Source organism: Amborella trichopoda, chromosome 2 (genome assembly GCF_054954075.1).
Source record: "Amborella trichopoda isolate Santa Cruz 75 chromosome 2, AtrichopodaSantaCruz75HAP2 v2.0, whole genome shotgun sequence".
NCBI lineage: Eukaryota > Viridiplantae > Streptophyta > Magnoliopsida > Amborellales > Amborellaceae > Amborella > Amborella trichopoda.
This window is the reverse complement of record NC_142337.1, coordinates 3,116,737-3,138,977: the sequence shown is the minus strand read 5'-3', so window position 1 is coordinate 3,138,977 and position 22,241 is coordinate 3,116,737. Positions and strand designations below refer to the sequence as shown.

Below are 22,241 nucleotides of genomic sequence, written 5' to 3'. Positions count from 1 at the left end.
TATCTTTGAACACATTATCTGGACCGTCTATTTTCAAGAGATGAAAATAGATTCTCAAAACATCTTAAGAATTTTTTATATCAAAATTAGATTTATGATAAATTTAGAGGTTCGCCTTAATTGGGTTGCTTAAGGTTGCAACCTTATCCAAACCACACCTTTACACAAAAGAAAAAGTTTTAAGGTTGCACCCTTAAAATGTAGAATTAAAGGTCCACCTCAAAAATTCATTTATACTCTCTAATTGATCAACTCGACATCGAGACGTATGAATATGAAAAGACAAAAAGATTTCGAATCCACAAAATAGTGTATTTTTTAATAGAAAAAAAGTAAATGGTCTCTTTACATACATTTTCTTTATAGGGTGAGATTTGTATAAGGTGTGAACCTTATACTATTTAAGTAAGGTGTACCTCAAGACTATGTCAAAACTGTAGTTTCTTAATGTAAAGCCTTGAGGCGATATGGAAATCTATTGTTGTCCCCCAATTATGAAATTTAAAGTCAAACACTTAGAAAATATTGAAAATAGATGGTCCATATAATGTGTTAGAAGATGAACCATTTTTAGGACTAGAAATCCCCTTTTTTTCATTTCTATGAATCTTGAGTTCGAGTTGATCAATTCGAAGGTTTATCGGCATAAAAACAATTTTTTTTTAGTGCATCTATTAGGTATACCTTACTTGTACTGTATAAGGTTGACACCTTATATAAACTTTTTCTTTTCTTATAATATACTTCAAGAATGAATAAGGGCATTCTCGTAGGGACCTTACCCACAAACAAAAGTAAAAGGACCCTTTGGCCGCCATTTCAAAATATAGGCATTTTTCGTTCTATAAATCTCATTACCCGCTCTACGTTTTGCCCTGGTTTTTCGTGCACGAGGTTGAAGCTTTCTTTAATGGAGAAGCGTTTGGGATTTTGAAAATTTACCCTTTTTTAGCAATTTCAGTCCTTTAAGGAACTCCCTTTTCAGCTATTAAAGCTCCAGCTAAGACCTCACCTCCTTATATTGAAGCCTCAACATTTCCTTTGCGATCATTTTGTGAAGGCCGTTTCCGCCATTAAAGAGCTTTATACAAACTAAGGTACAAAAACGCTCAAGTTAAACCTAAAACCAGTTGTCTTAATTGTATTTCTTATTTTATTTTTTTCTGCTTTTCTTTTTGTTTTATAATTTTTGGTGTATTTTCTTTATTGTTTGTCTCGTTTGTATTTTTTATTTACCATATTTGTTTCTCTTTGTATTTGTTCTTTTTGAGTTCTCCTGTTCCCTCTCCTCTGCGAAGGTTAACTCCGCCCCATTTATTTGTTATTTATTTTTTTTTGTGATTTCTTTTGTATGTTCAACCAGCCTAATGATTACTTTTTTTATTATTATTTTATTTAACATTCACTTTATTACCTTAAGGTATGGGCCTTTTTATTGCATTCGATTGCAGATTAAAAATCACTATTTAATTTTAAAATAGTGATTTAATATAAAAGTTTAGCTTTTATTTAGTCGTTATTATGTAAAATTACTATTTATGCATCTTGTTATTTTCCAAAAAATACATTCCCCACAAAAATATCTCCCCCAAAGTATTGTTCTTCAAATTTATGGTTGTATATCAAAGGTATAGGCTTGTTTGGTTTTAACCTAAAAGGTTTCGGCTTCTTCATGCATATGTGCCGTGTTTTCTCTCTCTCCCTCCTACGTGTAGGGAAAGTTTTTTTTTTTTTTAATTTAAAAGGTATGGGCTTTTTCATTGGATATATCCTCGTTTACTTTCTTTCTCTTCTTCCTACATGCATGAAAAGACATAAATACGTGCCTCTTGCATTTATGAAAAAACATAAATATAAAAAAAAAAATTTTAATACCCAATGTGATGTCTATCTCTATATTTAATTTATTCTCTCTCCCTCCCTCCCATGTTTATCTCCCGCTCCCACTTTTCTCTCTCATTATGTAACTCATAACTCCCTCCTAAAATCTCTCTTATAACCTTATTTATCTCTCCTTAAATCTCTCTCAATATCTCCTTTCTTATCTCTCTTTAAGAAATTTTTTTTTATCTCTTACAGTCTCTGCTCTCTTATTCATCTCTCTCAATCTTTATCTTCTTAAATCTCTCGCTCAATCTCTCCCTTCTTATCACACCTAAACTTATCCTATAAAGAATCTCTCTCTATCCTATCTATCACACCCAATCTATCCTATCTTATAAGGAAACTTTCAAGCAATCATATTTTCATCCTACAAGTTCATGTATTTAATGATCTCTCACAATCTTTTTCTCCGAGAAATACTTTTATAAAATAAGGTAGAAGGTACGCTCTGTCCCTATTTCTATATAATTCAAGTCAATTCAAGTTATAATGTGACTTTTTAATGGTAGAAAAGAAGTGGTTTGGGCTCACTCTTTATATATTCAAGTTATAATGTGATGTTTTAATCTTAGAAAAGAAGTGGTTTGGGCTCACTCACTCTTTATATGTTCAAGTTATAATGTGAATTTTTGATGGTAGAAAAGAAGTGGTTTGGGCTCACTCACTCTCTCTATATTCAAGTTATAATGTGTGATTTTTTAAAGGTAGAAAATAATTGGTTTGGTCTCATTCACTCTTTTTATATTAAAGCTTTTTAATATTAACAACAATTGTTCTGATTGTTTTTCCTTATATTATTGAATTATTTCCATTATTGTTTATTTAAATTGCTTATATAACTCATTAATCATGTCACTCTTTCTTCTAGAAAATAGATTATGCATTTTTATAATATTTTTAATTTTATTTTATAAGTTACTTACTCTTTCTTCTAGGAAATAGATTATGTATTTTTTATAATATTTTTAATTTTATTTTATAAGTTACTTTTATTAGGTAAGGCACATTTCTAAATAAAAATGAAACATGATTAATTTTTATTTTTTCATACTTTCACCATTTATATGTATTTTAATAATAAATTTTATATTTTTATGGCTATTTTAATATTAAATTACTTTTGTAATTACAATATTATATTTGTAATATTGTAATGGAAATATTTTTTAATGATAAATATGTTTTAGTATTAAATATTATGTGCAATGCACGTGCATATTACTAGTATGAATTAAAAAAACCTAATTCTACTATCTATATATAATGAAAATAATTTATTTAAAATTGCAACCTTAAAATATAGAATTAAAGATTCACCTCAAATATTAATAATCATCCCGTTTGGGTACCTAAAAAAGCCTAGCCTAGAAATAGGCTTCTCTTGGAATTGGGTTATCCTCGAATTGGTCTATCCATAGGATAGGGTGTCTACTCTTTGGATAAGATAAGAAACATCATAAACATAGAATATGTCTGTCGAAGTTGCAAATCCATGGAAATTCATTTGCAGTTTTTATATTAGTACCCTATATTTAATATTATACATATTAACTTCTCCCATTGATTCCAAACTAAAATGAAATCCTTAATTTTTTGTATTGTTCCTTTCCATTATATCCTTAATATATAATTTATATTGCAATAATAATCAATATATAATAAATAAATAATATTTTATATAAATGATATATTATTTTACAATATACTATAGTATATAACATTAGAGGAAATATATAATATTATAGTATAATACATAAATATATTATACATATTATATAAATATATGCATATATAATATTATATAATGCATATAATATATTACAATAATACAATATAATATAAATATATAATAGTATATATTATATATAATATAATTTATATTATATTATATATAATATAATTTTTATTATATTATATTTATTATATGTTTATATTTATTTTACTAATGTAGTTGTATTATACAATATATGATATTTATATACAACTATATGTTATATAATTAATATATATTATATAGATATATAATATACATATAATATACATTATATATAATCTATATATTATTTGTGTCATATATGATATAAAAATATTATATATTATATTATATAACGAAAGTACTTTCTCTTTAGGGGTGGAGAATATACATTAATAAAATAAATATAAAGTAATATATAAAATAAATATAAAATACATTATATTACATATTATATTATGGTATATATATAACATATTATATATTTATGTTATTAATGTATATATATGTTATTATATATAATATAAATATTTATTATATTATATGTAATATATACTTTAATATTTAAGTAAGATGTCTTTGTGATTCACGATCTCAATATTTCAAATTAACTTGAGTGAATTGTAAAATTTTGGATCCGATGTGGATTGGCCAATCCAAAAAACTGTGGATAGCCCCTATTCCACCTATTTTGGTGGAATAACATGATCCACATTTTTGTGGATTGGCCACTCTTCGGGATTCAGCTATCCAAACATGAATGTGTTGTTGGAAATATGGCCTATCAGGCCCTTTTATCCTTGAAATTTATTTTTCAATAATGGTACAAAAGTCATATTGTATAGTATATGTGAAATACCATGTATGTGGAATTTATTTTTCAATAATAGTACAAAAGCCATATTATATAGTATATGTGAAATCCCATGTATGTGGTTGACATGAGACAATGCCTTATACTAGGATCCATTTTGGAATTTGTATAGGATGTTGCATTGGAAGGAAAACCCAGTGATATGTTTAGATTCTTTGTAGGAATTGTATTTTGTATCATAGATTATAAAATTATTTATTTTCTAAATATCTTTTATCAAATTGTAGGAATACTTAGATGACATCCTATTATGTTAGTCATTAGTACATTAATGACAGATTTAGCTCATTATATAGGATTAACAGTTTGGTGACAACTTGTTAATCATAATTGGCCTTACTTAAGAAAATTAAGGCAAGAGTTATAGTTGAATCTCAATTCCTATAGACCATGAATATAAGAGTTACAAAAGACAGTTCTCTATAAAAAGAGGATATCCCATCAAGTAATAGATAGAGAATGATGAAAATTGGTAAAAGAGATTTCACTAAGTGGACTCTCAAGGTAGTCTGTCACCGGATGGGTTTTGATATGAAACCTTAAGTCCCTCGTGTGATTTAAAGACAGATCCAAGTAAGTAATTTATCTTTTTTATTTATTTATTTTCATTATAGGGACTAACATGTTTTACTCAAACAAGAGATAAGGGCTCAATACCTAGATAGCCTTATTTTGGAGAGTTCAATCCAGGTAGGTACTCAAACACGCCCTTAAGTTTCTAAGATGTCAATTTTTTTATATTGTTTGATACCCAATTACATTGTATAAAGAAAGTCATATATATCCTTTCTATTTTTTTTGGCATATATACCAATATTATTATTAATTTTAATTGCAAAAGATATATGATTATCATGGGTTGTTTATTACACCTATTATGTGACATATTTTTGCATTTTTATTTTTCTAATTTTTTAGAATATTATTTACTTATAAATAAATCATTTGTTTGAAAATATTATTTTAAATTAATTTTAAGTATTTTAAAAAATAGTATAATTAAAAATTAGAAAAAAAAAGATAAAGCATAAAAGTAATTAACCAAAAATACAAAAAAAATAAAAAAGATAATTCCTTCTATGTCTTTCTTTTTTGCATTTTCAGCTTTCCAATTATAATACAATACTAATACAAGTAAAAAATAATTTCATTTACATTAGTGAATGATATAATGGAATATATATAAAAGATAAAACATGATAATAATTAATCGTAAATGCAACTTAGAGATGTAAATAATGTAATTGAAATTATTTTTAAAAAATAAATACCTCAATATGCAAGTCATGAATTGAACTATAATCATATTTTAGTAGGGTGCAGTTTATATAGAGCCTAGGCTCTGAACAATCAAATTAGAGCCTACCTTCAAATAGAGCTAAGAAATGTGGTTTCAATACTGGAAATCTTTGTGATAGCCTTAAAATATATTTTTATATTTATTTATAAATTTTAAAGCTTCAAAAATAGCGTAGAGTGACAGATCTATGAATACTTGAAAATATTGAAAATATTGAAAATTTACAGTCCAAAAATGCATTACAAAATATACTATTTTTAAAACTTGAAATCCATTTTTTCCTCATATCCATGCATCTTGATGTCGAGATGATCAATTTGAAGATATTTGGGCATCAGAACAACCTCTTCTAGTGAAGGTTTTGAGGTAGGCTCAAATTTGATTGTTCAAAGCTGGCTCTAAACAATCAAATTGGAGCCTATCACAAAAATTTCACTAGAAGAGGTTTTTTTGATGTCCAAATATCCTCAAATTGATCATCTCGACATCAAGATGCATGGACATGAGAAAAAATTGGATTTCAAGTTTTGGAAATAGTATATTTTGTAACGCATTTTTGGATTGTCAATTTTCAAAATTTTCGAGTTTCAATATATATGTCGATTTACACTAGAAGTCAAATTTCTTGACACTATTTGAAGGTAGGCTCTAATTTGATTGTTTACAAACTGCACCCTTTAGTTTATGTGATATGTTTTTTGAAATTTTATTTTTCTAATTCTTTAGAGTAATATTTACTTACAAGTAAATAAAATTAATTTTAAAGTAAGTTTAGAATAATATAATTAAAATATAAAAATTGTTAACCACATGTGAAGATGGATCCAACAAATTCTTTCTCATTCTACCACTCTTTTTAATCGAATACGCCAGTTTAAGAGTGAGACTTCATTTCGGTGATCGATACATGCATTTCACTAGTCGTTTTAGCCAAAATTTGATTTAATTTTGGTATTGTGGTGAATCGAGATATTGTTATTCCCTTACTGCCTATGGTTGGTTTATATATATAAATAAAAGATTGAACTCTTGGGAAATTCGACTTCCTATTATAGCGAACTATTGAGAAAGATCAACCTATTATCCGTTGAGCGAAAACCCTTCAACTAGGCACCATCAGATAAGGTGGCTATTGCAGTGCAATCGAGCTACGACCCCTTCAACTAGGCACTGTCGGATAAGGTTGGGTCTTGTCTTCGCTCCACTGCCGGATGAGCTGTGGAGCGACGACCCTTCAACTAGGAACCGTCGGATAAGGTGGAGGTGGGTCTTGCAGTCGAGCGACAACCCTTTAATTAGGCACCGTCAGGTTGGGTCTTGCAGTCAAGCTCCCTGCCTTTGCACTCGAGGGGCCAAAATCCGTCTAGCCCGAGGAAACCTTGGATAAAAAGAGAAAATATGCCTAGAGACCTTTGCACTCGAGTACTAATCTCGGGCAGGCCCGAGAGAGACCTAGACTAGAGGAAACCTATGCAGTCGAGCGACAGCCCGTCAACTAGGCACCGTTGGATTGGATCTTGAAACCTTGGATAAAAAGAAAAGATATGCCTAGAGACCTTTGTACTCGAGCCCCAATCTAGGGCCGGGCTGAGAGAGACCCAAACCGAAGGAAACCTTCCTTTGATGCAGTCGAGCAACAACCCTTTAACTAGGCACTGAAACCTTGGATAAAAAGAGAAAATTGGGTCTTCCAATCAAGTTCCCCCACATTGGGTCTTCCCCTCACCTTTGTACTCGGGGGCCCATCTCCATTTAGCCCGAGGAAACCTCCGTTCGGTATGGCCCACATGTTTTACGTAAATAACTTTTTACTTAAACATTCTCAAATCTTGGTTCTAATCTCCCACGTATTTAAAGTACTAGATCTACACATGCAAACGTAAATAACTTTTGACTTATTCTTGTGTCCAATTTAACGTTATCCTAATTATTATACACATTCTTTTTCACTGTTAACCTCTATTCATTCAAATTTAACTTTATCCTAATTATTATACACATTCTTTAACGTTATCCTAATTATTATACACATTTTTTTCACTGTTTACCTCTATTCATTCAAATGCTTTAATAATACAAATGCCTTTTACTTTTTTTTTGGTGTCCCCATTAATTTTCCTTTTGTTGTTAACCTTTAGCTAAAAATTGGTAACGTTTCTAATCATTTATTTATTATTTTGGCTAACTCTTTTTTTGGATAACTCCATTAATCTCTCCGTCCATTTTTAGTACTTATATAGTCTTATTTGGCAGGTTTACCCATAGAGAAAGACCAAGAAGCTTGCTTTATTTTTGCAAGAGCGGAAAAACATGCTACAAAAGTAAAGGTTGGCTTTTGCTTTGGCGAACTGTAAAGAAAAAGGATTGAGCTTCCATATATTGAGGGACTTAAAGAAGTTTTTTCAGCGTTGATGATATGAATGTCTCTTGGAACCCTCATCTTGAGTTATTCAACTTCAATGAGGCAGACATGAATGTCTCTCGGAACCCTCATCTTGAGTTATTCAACTCCAATGAGGCAACTGTCTTTTCCAGATACAACTCAAGCCCTCAGAACTTTGTAAAAGTTGATGACTTCTTCAACTTCAATGAGGCATCTAGTGATTCTACCAATTCCAAATACAACTCAGATGAGTTGTTCAACTTCAATGAGGCATCTCGTGATTCCACCAAGACAATAGTGAGTTTCTTAATCTTTGTTTTTGATTTTTGGTAAAAGAGTTTTTTCTCTTAATGACGCACCATATATTTCACATAGAGGTTTATTTTCTTATATCATATAGAGGTTTAAGAGTTAATTAATTTTGCTTATATAACTATGTAAATTATTCTCTTTTGTTAGATTGGTATTTTTCCGGCCCAAATTTGCTCTGATATCTTCCTCAACGACAATTTACTCATCAAAACATACTTAGATACTGAGATTTACAACAGTGAAATTGATAAGGTTAGTCCTTTGCTTAGATATCGTTCTTTTCCAACTTATGCTAAAAGCTTTCAATGCCCTCGATAAAGCAGAATTAACCTCAGCTTAGATATTGTGAAAGGAAAGTATATATTATCTACCTGGTTAATATGGAATGCATACATTGTAATTAATATATATTGGAAGGATATCTTGTATTTTATGATAAGTCTGGGTCTAATATAGGCAGTGTTTCAAAAAGCATAGGAGGCACCGAGGTGGCCATGGGTCCAGGCCACCCGCCTAGGCAGGCGCCAGAACCTGGGCGGCCCAGTTGAAAAAAAAAATAAATAAATAAATAAAAACTAATGACTAATAATGATTAATCCATAAGAATTATGATAATCCATAAAACCATGATCCCAGTTTTTTTTAAAAAAGATAGAAGTTAGGAAGAGAATTTTCAATTTTTGATAATTCAAATTTTCATGCAATGCTAAAACAGTAAAACTATACAAGCATACATTGATAGTCTGATACATTGCAGATTGTACACGCAAAAAATTAGATAGTAGAACTAGTAATTAGAAAGTAAAAACGAAAAATAAGAAATTCAAAAATATACAGAAATTCAAAAAATATACAGTCTACGAGACTATGATACATTAGTCAACACTCAACACACAGTCAACACTAAACACTAAGAGTCTTCAGTAATCCTCATCATCAGAAGGAATCAGGTAAGCTTCATCATATGCATCAGTATCAAGACCATCATCATTAGAGTCATCTCCATCTTCAATATAACACTCGTCCTCATTTGTTTCTTTTAAATATGCATATTCATCCTCCTCTTCTTCTACCTCCCTCTTACTAGTATGTGCAGATGAGGCCTTAGGAGTCTTGGCTGCTCTACCACGTTCTATCTTTTTGTGCTTCCCTGAATTCAAATATTGTATAATTTCTTTCTTGGTAGCATCAAGAACATTTTTACATCGAGCAACATCCCCCTTAATACCGGCAATGTGTTTTTTAAACCGGTAAATACCCCCATTAGTATCATTTCTATAATAATTACATTTAATGCAATTTTCGTCATTCGGATTTGGGTTATAACGATATTCCTAACCCGGATCACCGCTTCTAGAAGAACTTGGAGAAGATATTTCTATAGAACATGGCTCATTTTCATCATTTTCTGGTTCTTTAAAATTCAGAAGTTGTCTAATCTCATCCCAAATATCTTCAGGAACCTTTTTACAAGAAGCAACATTCCCTTTAATACCAGCAAAGTATTTCTTGAATCCGTTAATACCCCCATTGGTATTTTTTTCACAAAAATTACACCCTATACAACTTTTATCATTTGGTTTTAGGTTATAACCATACTTCCAAACCGGATTACTTCTTCTAAAAGTAGCAGAAATATATCTATTCAAATGACAAGGATTTTGTTCCTGTTTTTATTTTTCAGAACTCAAATATGTCTTAATCTCCTCTCTGATAACTTCAAGAACATTTTTACAAGGGGCAACATTTTCCTTATTACCGGCAAGATGTTTCTTAAACCGGTTTATGCCACATTTTGTATCTTTTTTACAAAAATTGCATCTAATGCAATTTTTGTCATTTGGATTTGGGTTGTATCCATATTTCAAACCCGCATCTCTACTTTAACTAGATCCTAAAGAAGACATTTAAAAACAAAAAAGGAAATCTAAAAAACACCCTCCAATAGGATTATAAAACTCCAAAACGAAATCAAATCTACCTAGGTGATGTTTGGATCCATTTTCCGTAACTTTGTGAAACACTTAGATCCAACTTCGATCCAATGAAAGTCATAAAATGATATTTTCTTGAGGTTTCTTTCTCTCTAAAATAGGCTCTTGTGGGTTTAGGTTTCAAATGAACCTAAAACCCATCCTTTGAAACCCTTTATATTTTTTAAAAAATCAATAGGAACGAAAAAAAAAAAAGTTCCCCCCAAAGGTGGGGCGCAGGCCTGCTTCTTGAGCGGCCACCTAGGCTGTGGGTTCCGTATCGCCTAGGCGGCCGCCCACCGAGGGATTGCCACCTAGTTTGGTCGCCTTGGCCTAGGTGCTAGCCTGGGCGGTCCGCTTTTTTGAACATTGAATATAGGTATATGTGATTCCCTTAGGCTTAGTCTAAAGAATAGAGGTCAAAACAAGGAACCAAATCAAAAGAGTAAATTGCCTTACTAGTTTTAGTCTTAAGGTTCCCTAACCAGTATTTCAGTATTATTGAGATAGAACGTACCACACCACCATTCGACTGACCTCCATACACACTAAAAGAAATCATATTGATACAATAGATGACATAGGCTATCATCACCCTTTCTACAGAAAAGACAAATATCGATATAATAGATGACATAGGCTATCATCACCCTTTCTACTAAAAAGGACAAAAAGATACTAGGGAAATTCCATACTTTATATGGAAAGCACAAAAAGATACCGTGGAAGTACCATGCTGCTGCAATATATTACCATATCTTGTATTTTATGGTAAGTTTGGGTCTAACTTTTCAATGATATCATTCTTTTCCGACTTATGTTATTCTCGTTTTACAAAATTATGTTATTCTCGTTATACAAACTTATGTTATTCTCGTTTTACAAAATTATGTTATTCTCGTTATACAAACTTATGTTATTCTTTTCCAACTTATGTTATTCTCGTTATACAGACTTATGTTATTCTCGTTATTCTCGTTATTCTCGTTATATAGACTTACGTTATTCTGGTTATACATATTCTAGTATTTGTAGAACATTGTTTAGGTTAACAGTTGCACAAAAAAGAGGAGAATTAATGGTTTTTTTTCTCAACTTTTGTAGTTGCAAAATTTATCTTATGGTTAATATTAAATGATTATATTCAAAGGCGTGCTCTTCTTTTAGTTATTTAAGCGAGATAGATATAGCAACATGTGTTCTCCCATTTTTTATTAGGAAAAAAAGACGAAAAAACGACCTATAATTAGGGGACATGGTTATAACAACAAGTGTTATTTTTTTTAGGATAAGCCATTATTAGAATGTTTTTGAGAAAATATAAGATGAATAATTATTAGAATGTTATGAGAAAATATAGGATAAGCAATAATTAGAATGTTAAGAGAAAATATAGAATGAGCATTACGAGAAAATATAGAATACGCAATTATTAGAATGTTAAGAGAAAATATAGGATAAGCAATTATTATAATGTTACAAAAAATATAAGAAAAAACATGCAAAATAAAAACTTCCTAATTGGGGGATTAGAAGACTTCCTGATTAGGGGATTAGGAAAATGAATGGGTAATATATTCCATTCAAACCATGCAAGAGAAAGGGTAAGCCTTTCTTTAATGGTTATAAATATATCCCAAGAGAATGGGTAACTTGAAGCGCCAACCATAAAACTTCCTTATAATCGTTAAGGAATAAATTTATTGAAAATATATCTCTTAAAATAGGTGACTCCAAGTCCTTACTATAGACCTTCCCTTTTTTTCTCTAAATTTTTTTTTTTAAGTGGAGTGACATGTCAAATTTAAATTAGACTAGAAAAAAAAAATACTCGCGAAGATTTGTATAAGGTGCCCATCTTATACCATTTTATGGCTTGAAAGTCCATGCTTAACCCTAATTATAGAATTTAAAATTTTAGAACTGGCGCAATTTGAGGAGATTTGTAAAAAATTAAAAATCTTAACAATGTACGGTCTAGATAACTTGTTACAAAATGTTTTTTTGAGATTTTTTTTTTATAGGGTATCATGAGAGAGGTACAGAAAAGGATATGAACATGATGAATAGTGACTAGTATGCATATACACTGATAATTAAAACCATAAGTTATTAAATATATAATATTTAAATTCTAAAATATGTAAATAGAAAATTTATGTGTGAACCAAAAAACAAATATGGAATTATTGTTCCCAATTTTACACGCATGCCCCACTTTCTTGTGGTTTTTCTAATCTAGTTTTAACCCCAACTAGATGTTAGCAATATCGATATATATGCGTGTATATATATATATATATATATATATATATATATATATATATATATATATATATATATATATATATATATATATATATATATATATATATATAGTATTCTTATTTTACCTCCAGTAAGAAGTCTAACTACATAAAAAGTTTAGTGTTTTTTTTTTTTTTTTTTTTATTTATTATTTTTTTTGTATTTTAAGTGGTTCGAAAGTTGCACTTTTAAACTAGAGATAAATTGAAAAAACAACTAAAAAATTTTGGACTTTGTAATAAAATATTAAAAAATCTAAAGATGCTTTAACATGTTTCCAATAGACCGATCATAGCTCTCGAGCACTGTCGGAAGGAGGAGACTCGGTGTGGCGTGTATTAAGCCCGGTTGAGGTAATCTCCGGCACTCTTTTTTTGTTTTTTATCATATTTAATTATATTGTCTTTTTTTTTCCAAGCATAAGAATTGTGTATATTTTTTTTGTTTAAAGAAAATTATTTTAATGACATAAGATTTTTAAGACTTTGGATTTGTTAGTTTTATTTTATTTGAAGCAAAAATTATTGCAATAAAACTACGATCTTTACCGAAAGAAAACAAAAGAGCTGAAAAGAAAAAAAATAAAAAATATATTCCCTGGCAAGATCATATTAGTCTTTCTATCGTTGATATAGCAAGAGGCATGTACCGTGCATTATTTATCACTATGATTACATTCCAGATGCGACATGTTCATAATTTTTCTTCAATCTTTTAAGCCACTATAATTTTTTTCTTTTCAATTTTTTGCTTTTTTAGTTCTTAGTGGAAGCACCTAGACACCCATCTTGCTTTTTCTACAATTAAATATTCAAAATGTAATATTTCATAAAAAATTGAAGTGCTGGTTAATATTGCAAGAGGAATGATGGTTCGGACATGGTTTTGAAGCCTTTTATCAGGTGGTTAAAATCTTAGCTTGAACTCGGTCTAAGCCCCTGCCCGCGTCGAGTAACTCGAGCGGGTCCTAGTGAAACTTGTAAAAAGTGGTGTATGAAAATAAAGAGGGCCTCAAAATGCAACATAAATGTTTAAAAAATATTAAAACGAAAATTTTAAAATAAAAAAGTAAGCTATTATAATAATCATTAAAGTTCTATAAAGTTGGAATAACTGATTATAGAAAATCCAATAAAATGGAAAAGAAATATGCATCGAATAATAAGAAAAAAATCTTCATAAAAAACATCAAGACTATATGTAAACATAGTGATAACATAAATTTATATATTAATTTAAAAGTTATAAACTTTATGATATTCTAAATCTCCAAGTTTATACCTAGGAACCGAGATCGGCAGAGTGCCGAGTCTAGGTAACTTGACCGAGTTTTTGAAATTTATGAGCTTTACCACTCTTCTTAGCTATTGTAACTTTGATAGCTCTTATATGTATGGATGAAGTTTTTGTAAGGCCTAGGCTTTATGAAAACAAAATAAAGCCTCACCTTAAATAATCCGGAAAGCACTTTCGGCAATGGAAATTTCTATGATTGCTCTAAAATCAATTTCCAACCATTAGTAAAATTTGAAACTTAAAAAAATGTACAGATCTTACAAATCTATTGACACTTATTTATAGTACTAAATAGATGGCCTAGATAACTTATTACAATATATATTATTTTTAAAACTTGAAATCCGTTTTTTTTTTTACAACCATTCAAGCCGAGATGATCAATATAAAGGTTTTTCAATGCTTGAATTGCAATTTTCGATGAATTATGAGGTGAGGCTTTACTTACTTTGATAGGGCCGCAGCCCTATCAACCATTTTCCTTTCTGTTAGTTGGACTCTTTTATGGGCTTTGGAGCTCTTCATACCTATTCTAACTTGTGTAATGTTCAATGGCCAGAGTGATGATATCACAAACCATAAATGGTTGTCTTGCTTCATAGAAGATGTGTACTTTAGGTCCTCAGAGTCCCTTGCTAAAGTACAGGCTAGCACCCCATTGAAGCAAGAACAAGTAACAAGCTCCATGTTAGATAAAAGGGTGGAGATTTGGAGACAGTCCAGCACCCCATTAGAACAAGTAACAAGCTCCATGTTAGATAAAAAGGTGGAGATTTGGAGACAGTCCAGCACCCCATTAATGCAAGAAGTTGAGAAAGAACAAGTAACAGGCTCCATGTTAGATAAAGAAGTTGAGAAAGAACAAGTAACAGGCTCCATGTTAGATAAAAAAGTTGAGAAAGAACAAGTAACAGGCTCCATGTTCGATAAAGAAATGAAGAATTGGATACTGCCCAGCACCCCATTAAGGCAAAAACAAGTAAGAGGATCCATGTTAGATAAAAAAGTGGAGATTTGGAGCTCAGATAATGAGCCCACCTCTGTTCTTGATGCAAAATTTTCCGACGATTCTCCTTCCCATGAAAACACCTCGAGCGAGATGGAGATTTGGAGAGCAGACAATGAACCCACCTCAGTTCTTAATGCAAAATTTTCCAATGATACAACCCATGAAAACACTTTGAGAGATATGGATCTTGAAGACAACTTCAGCTCCATGACTGATCCAATCTATTCAGAGCCTACCCATCACAAGACACTTCAAGTGGAGGATACAAACATCATCACCACCTGCAAGTTTGAGAAAGACTTTTCTGAAATCCCCCGTGAGAAATCTCTGAGATTGATGAGTGGAATTGATAGCTTCTCCACTGTGATTGATCCAAACCCTAACGATATCGAACCTACAAGCCAATTCATAGTTAAAAATTCAGAATCCCCAGATTACAAGACCTTGAATTTGAAGTCCACAGATAGCAATGACGCCTGGGATTTTAACGTTCCCTTTCCAGAAATCCCAGATGCAAAGACTTTGCGATCAATTGCTCAAGATTATCGCTCGTCCACTATGTTTGATACACCATATCCAAAACGAAGTAGAAGTAGAAGAAAACCAAGAAAGTTTTGGCATCTGCTTGTTCCAAACACTTCAAAGAAGCAACGTCAATTCAGAGACAGACTCAATAAACTCTCAATATCTCAAATTATGATTTCGGGGGAATCATCAAGGTTTGTAAGGAGATGCATGCATTGCTTCACAGAGAAGACCCCTCAGTGGAGGAAGGGCCCTCGTGGGCCAAAGACTCTTTGCAATGCATGTGGCGTTCGGTACATGTCCGGTAGGCTCCTACCTGAATACCGACCAGCAGATAGTCCTACTTTTGTTCCTTCTCAACATTCAAATTCCCATAGAAAGGTGATCCAGATGAGGCAAAGAAGGGAAATACATCAGATGACGACGACGATGGCAAACGAAAATGATGATTGTTGCAGTCTTGACTTAGAATCTGACTTTCTTTAGTCGGATCTTCTAGTTTCGATAGCTTGGTATCATTCCTTTTGCAGGTAGTAATAGGAAAGAACTATAGAGAGGAAACACTAGCTAGCATGTTCACCATTTCTTTCATAGGTGCAGTTCGCATAAGGTTGTAACCTTATTTGTTGAAATAAGGTTGCACTAATAATCTACACCGTCCATTTTGGTTAGATAGTATAGATTTGACATGTTTTTTAAAGATAATACCAAAGTTATGCTATCTTTTAAGATAGGGTTAAATCTATACGGTGTACTTATTGTAACCTTACCAAGGTTGAAACATTTTCCTTCTTTCAATTCCATGTAAATAATAGACCAATTATTCAACATTTTATTTATTAATTTGTGAATATTTCTCATGTAAATATTGGACTAATTATTCACCAATTTTTTATATTTATTTGTGAATAGTTAACCTTATTGCGCTCTCTCTCTCTCTTATTCCTTACGTTACCTTTGAGCTCTGCCTTAGTGGGCATATTTAACCATTAATAATTTATCTACGGATACAAAAAAATATATGAAATGGGCCAATTATGGGAAAAAATTATAGAGGAGGTAAGTCAACCTGCATTTTTTTATTTTCTTCAGAATTGCTCATTGGTTTGAGGATGGCATTTTTATTTTCTTCAAAATTGCTCATTGGTTTGAGGATGGCATTTTTATGTTCTTCAAAATTGCTCATTGGTTTGAGGATGCCATCCTCATATTGCTTTTTATTTTTTATTTTTTATTTTTTTTAGTTTTGTTATTAGTAGAGCTAAGTTCCAAGCATTCCGAGGATGGGGAGCATTCTGAGGATGGGGACCTCGGACCACTCTAGAACTGAGCCTTGAGTTGTAGCTCAATTCTAAAGCGGTCCAAGGATCCCATCCTTGAATGGCTCTTTGTTTCTTTTTTGCAGAAGAAAAGAGCGGTCCGAGGATGGGGACCTTGAACCGCTCTCTGGACTGAGCCAGGTAAGCCCTACTAATGAAAGAACTTAATAATCCTTGGACCACTCTTTGTTTTTTTTTTTTTTGTGCAATAAAAGAGTGGTCCGAAGATGAGGATCTCTGACTGCTCTCTGGACTGAGCCAAGTGAGCCCTACTAATAAAATAACTAAAAATAAAAAGTTGAAGAGTGATTCGAGGATGGCATCCTCGAACAGATGGGTAATTTTGAAAAAAATAAGAAAACACCGATTGACTGTTCTTCTACATAATTTTTTCTCAAAATTGGCCCATTTCATAGTTTCCTTTTTTGTGTCTGTACGTAAATTACTGTTTAAAAATTAAAAGTAGTATACATGTGGTCATTTAGATCAAGTGAACCACTCATCGTTTGATCTAAAAGATAGAAGATATATCATTTATTCTTTTCCACTAGGATAGGACCCGCTCTTATTGGGTTGTAATTTAATAAGTAAATAGTACATGATGGAGCTTGAGCAGAAAGTCAAATATTGATTCATTGATCAAGGGTCAGGATCTAGAGTTAGTCCCAATCAATAAGTTGGAACAACTTCATAAATATATATTTGAAAGGAAAAGGAAAGGGTCAAATTCTAACAACTTCATAAATATATATTTGGCGAAACTCTTTCGATGAAGTACCAAAAGGCATGTTGCTACCGTTTCAAATAATATATAATGACCAAAATACCTTTTGAAACTTTTAGGGCTATTTAAATCATTTTATTTTATTGAAAATAATTTTTTTTATATTTTTTACATGTGAAAATTTAGGAGACCATTAGATGTCAAAATTTGGTGTCAAAATATTTTGTAGGAGGCAAATTAACAACAAAATAATGTAGAGACAGGACATTGTGATTGAGGCTCATAATGGATGGTTGGTTAGTTAAAGGGAAATATACAAGTTTTATGCTATAAGAGAAGTATAGAAAGCTTGCCCTACAATAAATCCATTGCTTAGAAATTAAAAGTAGCATGCATGCGATCATTTAGGGGAATACAATGAATCCATTGTTTAGAAACTAAAAGTAGCATGCATGCGGTCTTTAAAAACACAGAAAAATACTATTCTTTAGGCCACGTGGAGTCCATGTTATAATATAATAGCTGTAAACAAAAAAGAAAAAAAACCACGTAACAGAACAAAAACCACGTAAACAGTGTAATACACTCTTATTTCTATAAAAAACTTGCAACCTTCTATAAACATTTTTCATTATATAATTCGTATTGAATATTCTTTTTTATTATTATTTTTAAAAAAATAGTCACGTTTTCCTTTATATAATGCGTATTGAATATTCTTTTTTATTTTTTATTTTTTTAGGCACGAGGTCGAAGAAATACAACCTCAAAATTTAATCAGGGAGCTGATAAATACTATACATTGAATTTCACACAAGATGTGGGAGAGCCTAAAATCTCTTGCTAAAAGATTACCTACTCTACCCATCCACTCTCTCCGGCCAAACTTACACTATGTATATATTGCAGATCCTAAATTTTGGGACATGATCTTTAAAACTTGGCAACCAACTTAAAAGAAAAAAAGAAAAGAAAAAAAATTAACTCTCTCCCTCTGTGGGCCAAAAAAATTGATAGCTAATTAAGTTAGGAACTATCTGATTTTTTTTTTTTGGGGGGTGGGGGGATTGATCTGAACCTTTATGAACTCAAAATTAAATCTTTTTTATTAAAATAATAATCTGATTATAATTTAATGGATACTGAAATTTCAAATAAAAAAATCTCCAAGTAAATATTTTACCGGAGGGTTATAATATAGTACGAGTACTCCCGAGGGGCATTATAGTAGGGAAAATGATTTGATAAGGCTGCGGCCTATCAAAGTAAGAAAAGCCTCCGCTCCTAAATCAAAAATTACAATTCAAGCATTGGAAAACCTTTACATTGAACATTATAGCTGTAAAAAAAAAAATTAGGATTTCAAGCTCTGAAATTAGTGTATATTGTAATAAATTATCTACGCAAGTCCATTTAGCACTAAAAATAAGTATTTATCTGTACATTTTCAAATTGCAATGCAAGTGCTGGAAAATGGTTTTAGAGCCATCATGGAGATTTTGGTTATCAAAAGTTCTTCCGATTTGAGATAAGGTTATCAAAAATTGCAATTCAAGCATTGAAAAACCTTTACATTGAACATTATAGCTGTAAAAAAAAAATTTAGGATTTCAAGCTCTGAAATTAGTGTATATTGTAATAAATTATCTACGCAAGTCCATTTAGCACTAAAAATAAGTATTTATCTGTACATTTTCAAATTGCAACGCAAGTGCTGGAAAATGGTTTTAGAGCCATCATGGAGATTTTGGTTATCAAAAGTGCTCTTTTGATTTGAGATGAGGCTTTATTTTGATTTCATAAAGCCTAGGCCAAAAACTTCATCCTTATCATAGGGACCTTATCAACAAACAAAATTAAAACGACCATTTCTCCATCATTTCAGAACATAGGCATTTTTCGTTTTATAGATCTCATAACCCGCTCTAGGTTTTGCACTGGTTTTTGGGGCACGAGGTTGGGGCACGAGGTTGAAGCTTTCTTTAATGTAGAAGCGATTGGGATTTTGAAATTTTTTTCTGTTTAGCACTTTCAGTCCTTTTAGGAGCTCCCTTTTCAGCCATTAATGCTCCAGCTAAGAACTTGCCTCCTTATATTGAAGGCTCAACTTTTCCTTTTCTATGATTTGAGGTCTCTGGTTGTATAGCAACAGGAGTCTACTGGTTGTGTACTAAAACCCTAGTTTTCGCCATTAAAGCTCCAGAGCTCCATGTCCTTCTTAGAAAGCAGAGAGTTAAAGCTATAGAGAAACCCTATCGTTTCCGGCCATTGAAGCACAGTCTTAAGCTTGAGTTTTCTTCTTAGAAACCACAGAGTTGAAGATAAAAAAAAACCTTAAGTTTTCTCCATTAAAGCACGGCTTAGTTTGCTTTCTTAAAAGCTATAGAATTAGCTATTACAAAACTCAAGTGTTTCGTCGATTAAAGAGCTTATTTTGCCTTTTTAAGCATGGTTTCCAGGATTTTGTGAAGGCCCTTTGACTTTGTAAAAACTAAGGTACAAAACCGCTCTAAGTTAAAACCTAAAACTAGTTGGCTTAATTGTATTTTTTGTTTTTTTTAATTCTGTTTTTATTTTTGTTTTGTTTTGTAACGGTCACTCTATTAAAGTACTAGTAAAAATGGAGACCCTGACAACTCCTCTCACTACTAAACTTTTTAAAATGGAAAATATTAGGAAATCTATTTATTTTTCAAATAAATAAATAAATTCCTTGTATACCCAAATAATCGGTTAACCTAGTGCTAGGGTTTATCCCCCCAAGTCGTGTTCTTCAAAGTTATGGTTGCAGATAAGGTACGAGCTTTTTTCTTTTGTGTGTGAAGTTTAAGGTATGGGCTTTTTCATTGCATACGATTGCAGATTTTAGCAGTTATGGTGGAAAATCACTGTATGAAGTTTAGCTTTTTTTAATTAAATTTCATTTTATTTGGGATTTGGATTGGGTTGATCTATAGTTTTTGTGATTTTTTAATTAATTTTAAATTTATTTGTGATTTTATTTAGTAGTTATTTGTGTAAAATCATTATTTATGCATCTTATCAATTTCCAAAAAATACATTCCCCGCAAAAAAATCATCCCCCCCAAAAAAATCATCCCCCCAAGTCTTGTTCTTCAAAGCTATGGTTTCAGATCAAAGGTAGGGACTTTTTTTTGTAAGTTAAAGATATGGGCTTTTCCATTGCATATGTTTGCAGATTTTAGTAGCTAGTGTAGAAAATCGCTGTGTAAAGTTCAATTTTTTAAAATAAATTTTATTTTATTAGGGATTTGGATTAGTTTGAACTATAGTTTCGTGAATTTTTTGAATTAAATTTGAAATTACTTGTGATTTTATTTAGTAGTTAATATGTAAAATCAGTGGTTTTGTGCATTCAGAAACTGTTTAGGTGGCGATTGATACACATGTAAAATTAGGAAATAACATTGTTCAATTCACCCGTTTGATAGAGGGAAAATCCGAACAACGGTGTTCAGATTTTCCCCAACGCACTATTCCCCTAAGGCCCTAAAAAAACTTGTCGTGCATGGGGTGCGCGACAGTTTTCAGTGAAACTCCGGCCACAACTAAAAGCATGTGCTTCCATTTCTAAACCCTAAATATTTTGGATTGAAGAAAAAACACCCACTAGCTCACAACTAAAAGCATGTGCTTCCATTTCTAAACCCTAAATATTTTGGATTGAAGAAAAAACACCCACTCGCTCCCATAACAGCCGCTCGCTACAAACCGAAAAAATCAATGAGTTTTTACTTTTTATTAAGACGATAAACCCCAATTCTGTAAAAAAAATTTATGAAAATTGTTTTGTTGGTTCATATCATTTTTTCTTCATTGTTTTCCTTATCTCATTAGATTTTTATTTTGAATAATGATTTGAAGGTGCATGCGTCTTCATTCGCTTTTCCTGTTTTTTTTTCTGTTGATATTACTTATTCGTTCATGAATGTGCTTGCTTTTCCTATTTTTGCTGTTGATATTACTTATTCGTTCATGAATGTGCTTGATTTTGTTGTGGCTTTTTTTTCTGTTTTCTTTATAACTATCATATTATAAACATAGATGGATATTTGTATTTTTTTTTTTTTTTTTGGCTATAAACATTTGCCTTTTGATAAACCGCAAATCTACAAAGGTGATTTTCTTTTTTTAATGTAGTTTTTTTCTCTGTTAATATCGAACTGATCCTGGCTTCCTTTTTTTTTTTTTTGTTCTTTTTTTATTTGTGCTTTGCTGAGGTTTTCTGATTTGTGTTCTTTTTTTTTTGTTTGTGCGCCTTTCTTGTTCTTTTTTCCTTATTAGGTGTCTTATTTGTGCTCCTTTATTATTTTTTTTTGCTTTGTTTATTTTATTTTTTAAAAATTTCTGCTGGTTATTTCTATCATATTACCGCTATGCATGGTATATGTGTGCCTTTGTTTTGCTAAAAAAAAAGAAGCATCTTTTGATCGGAAAGAACTTCCAATAATGAATTATGTATGGTATATGTGTGCCTTTGTTTTGCTAAAAAACAAGCATCTTTTGATCTGAAAGAACTTCCAATAATGAATGACAGTGGATGATGGTCGATATGAATATT

General features: G+C 31.1%; 1 protein-coding gene across 1 annotated transcript in view; it reads left to right on the top strand.

Annotated features, from left to right (window-relative positions):
* The first annotated feature begins 873 nt into the window (after window positions 1-873).
* LOC110007401 (uncharacterized) overlaps window positions 874-22,241 on the top strand; it is a 31,792-nt gene continuing 10,424 nt past the window's right edge. The window contains exons 1-5 of the mRNA XM_088857587.1: window positions 874-1,097; window positions 8,065-8,491; window positions 13,071-13,139; window positions 14,642-16,101; window positions 16,974-17,076. Coding sequence (XP_088713713.1) covers window positions 8,228-8,491; window positions 13,071-13,139; window positions 14,642-16,101; window positions 16,974-17,076 — 1,896 coding nt within the window. The 5' untranslated portion in view covers window positions 874-1,097; window positions 8,065-8,227. The remainder of the gene's footprint in view (window positions 1,098-8,064; window positions 8,492-13,070; window positions 13,140-14,641; window positions 16,102-16,973; window positions 17,077-22,241) is intronic.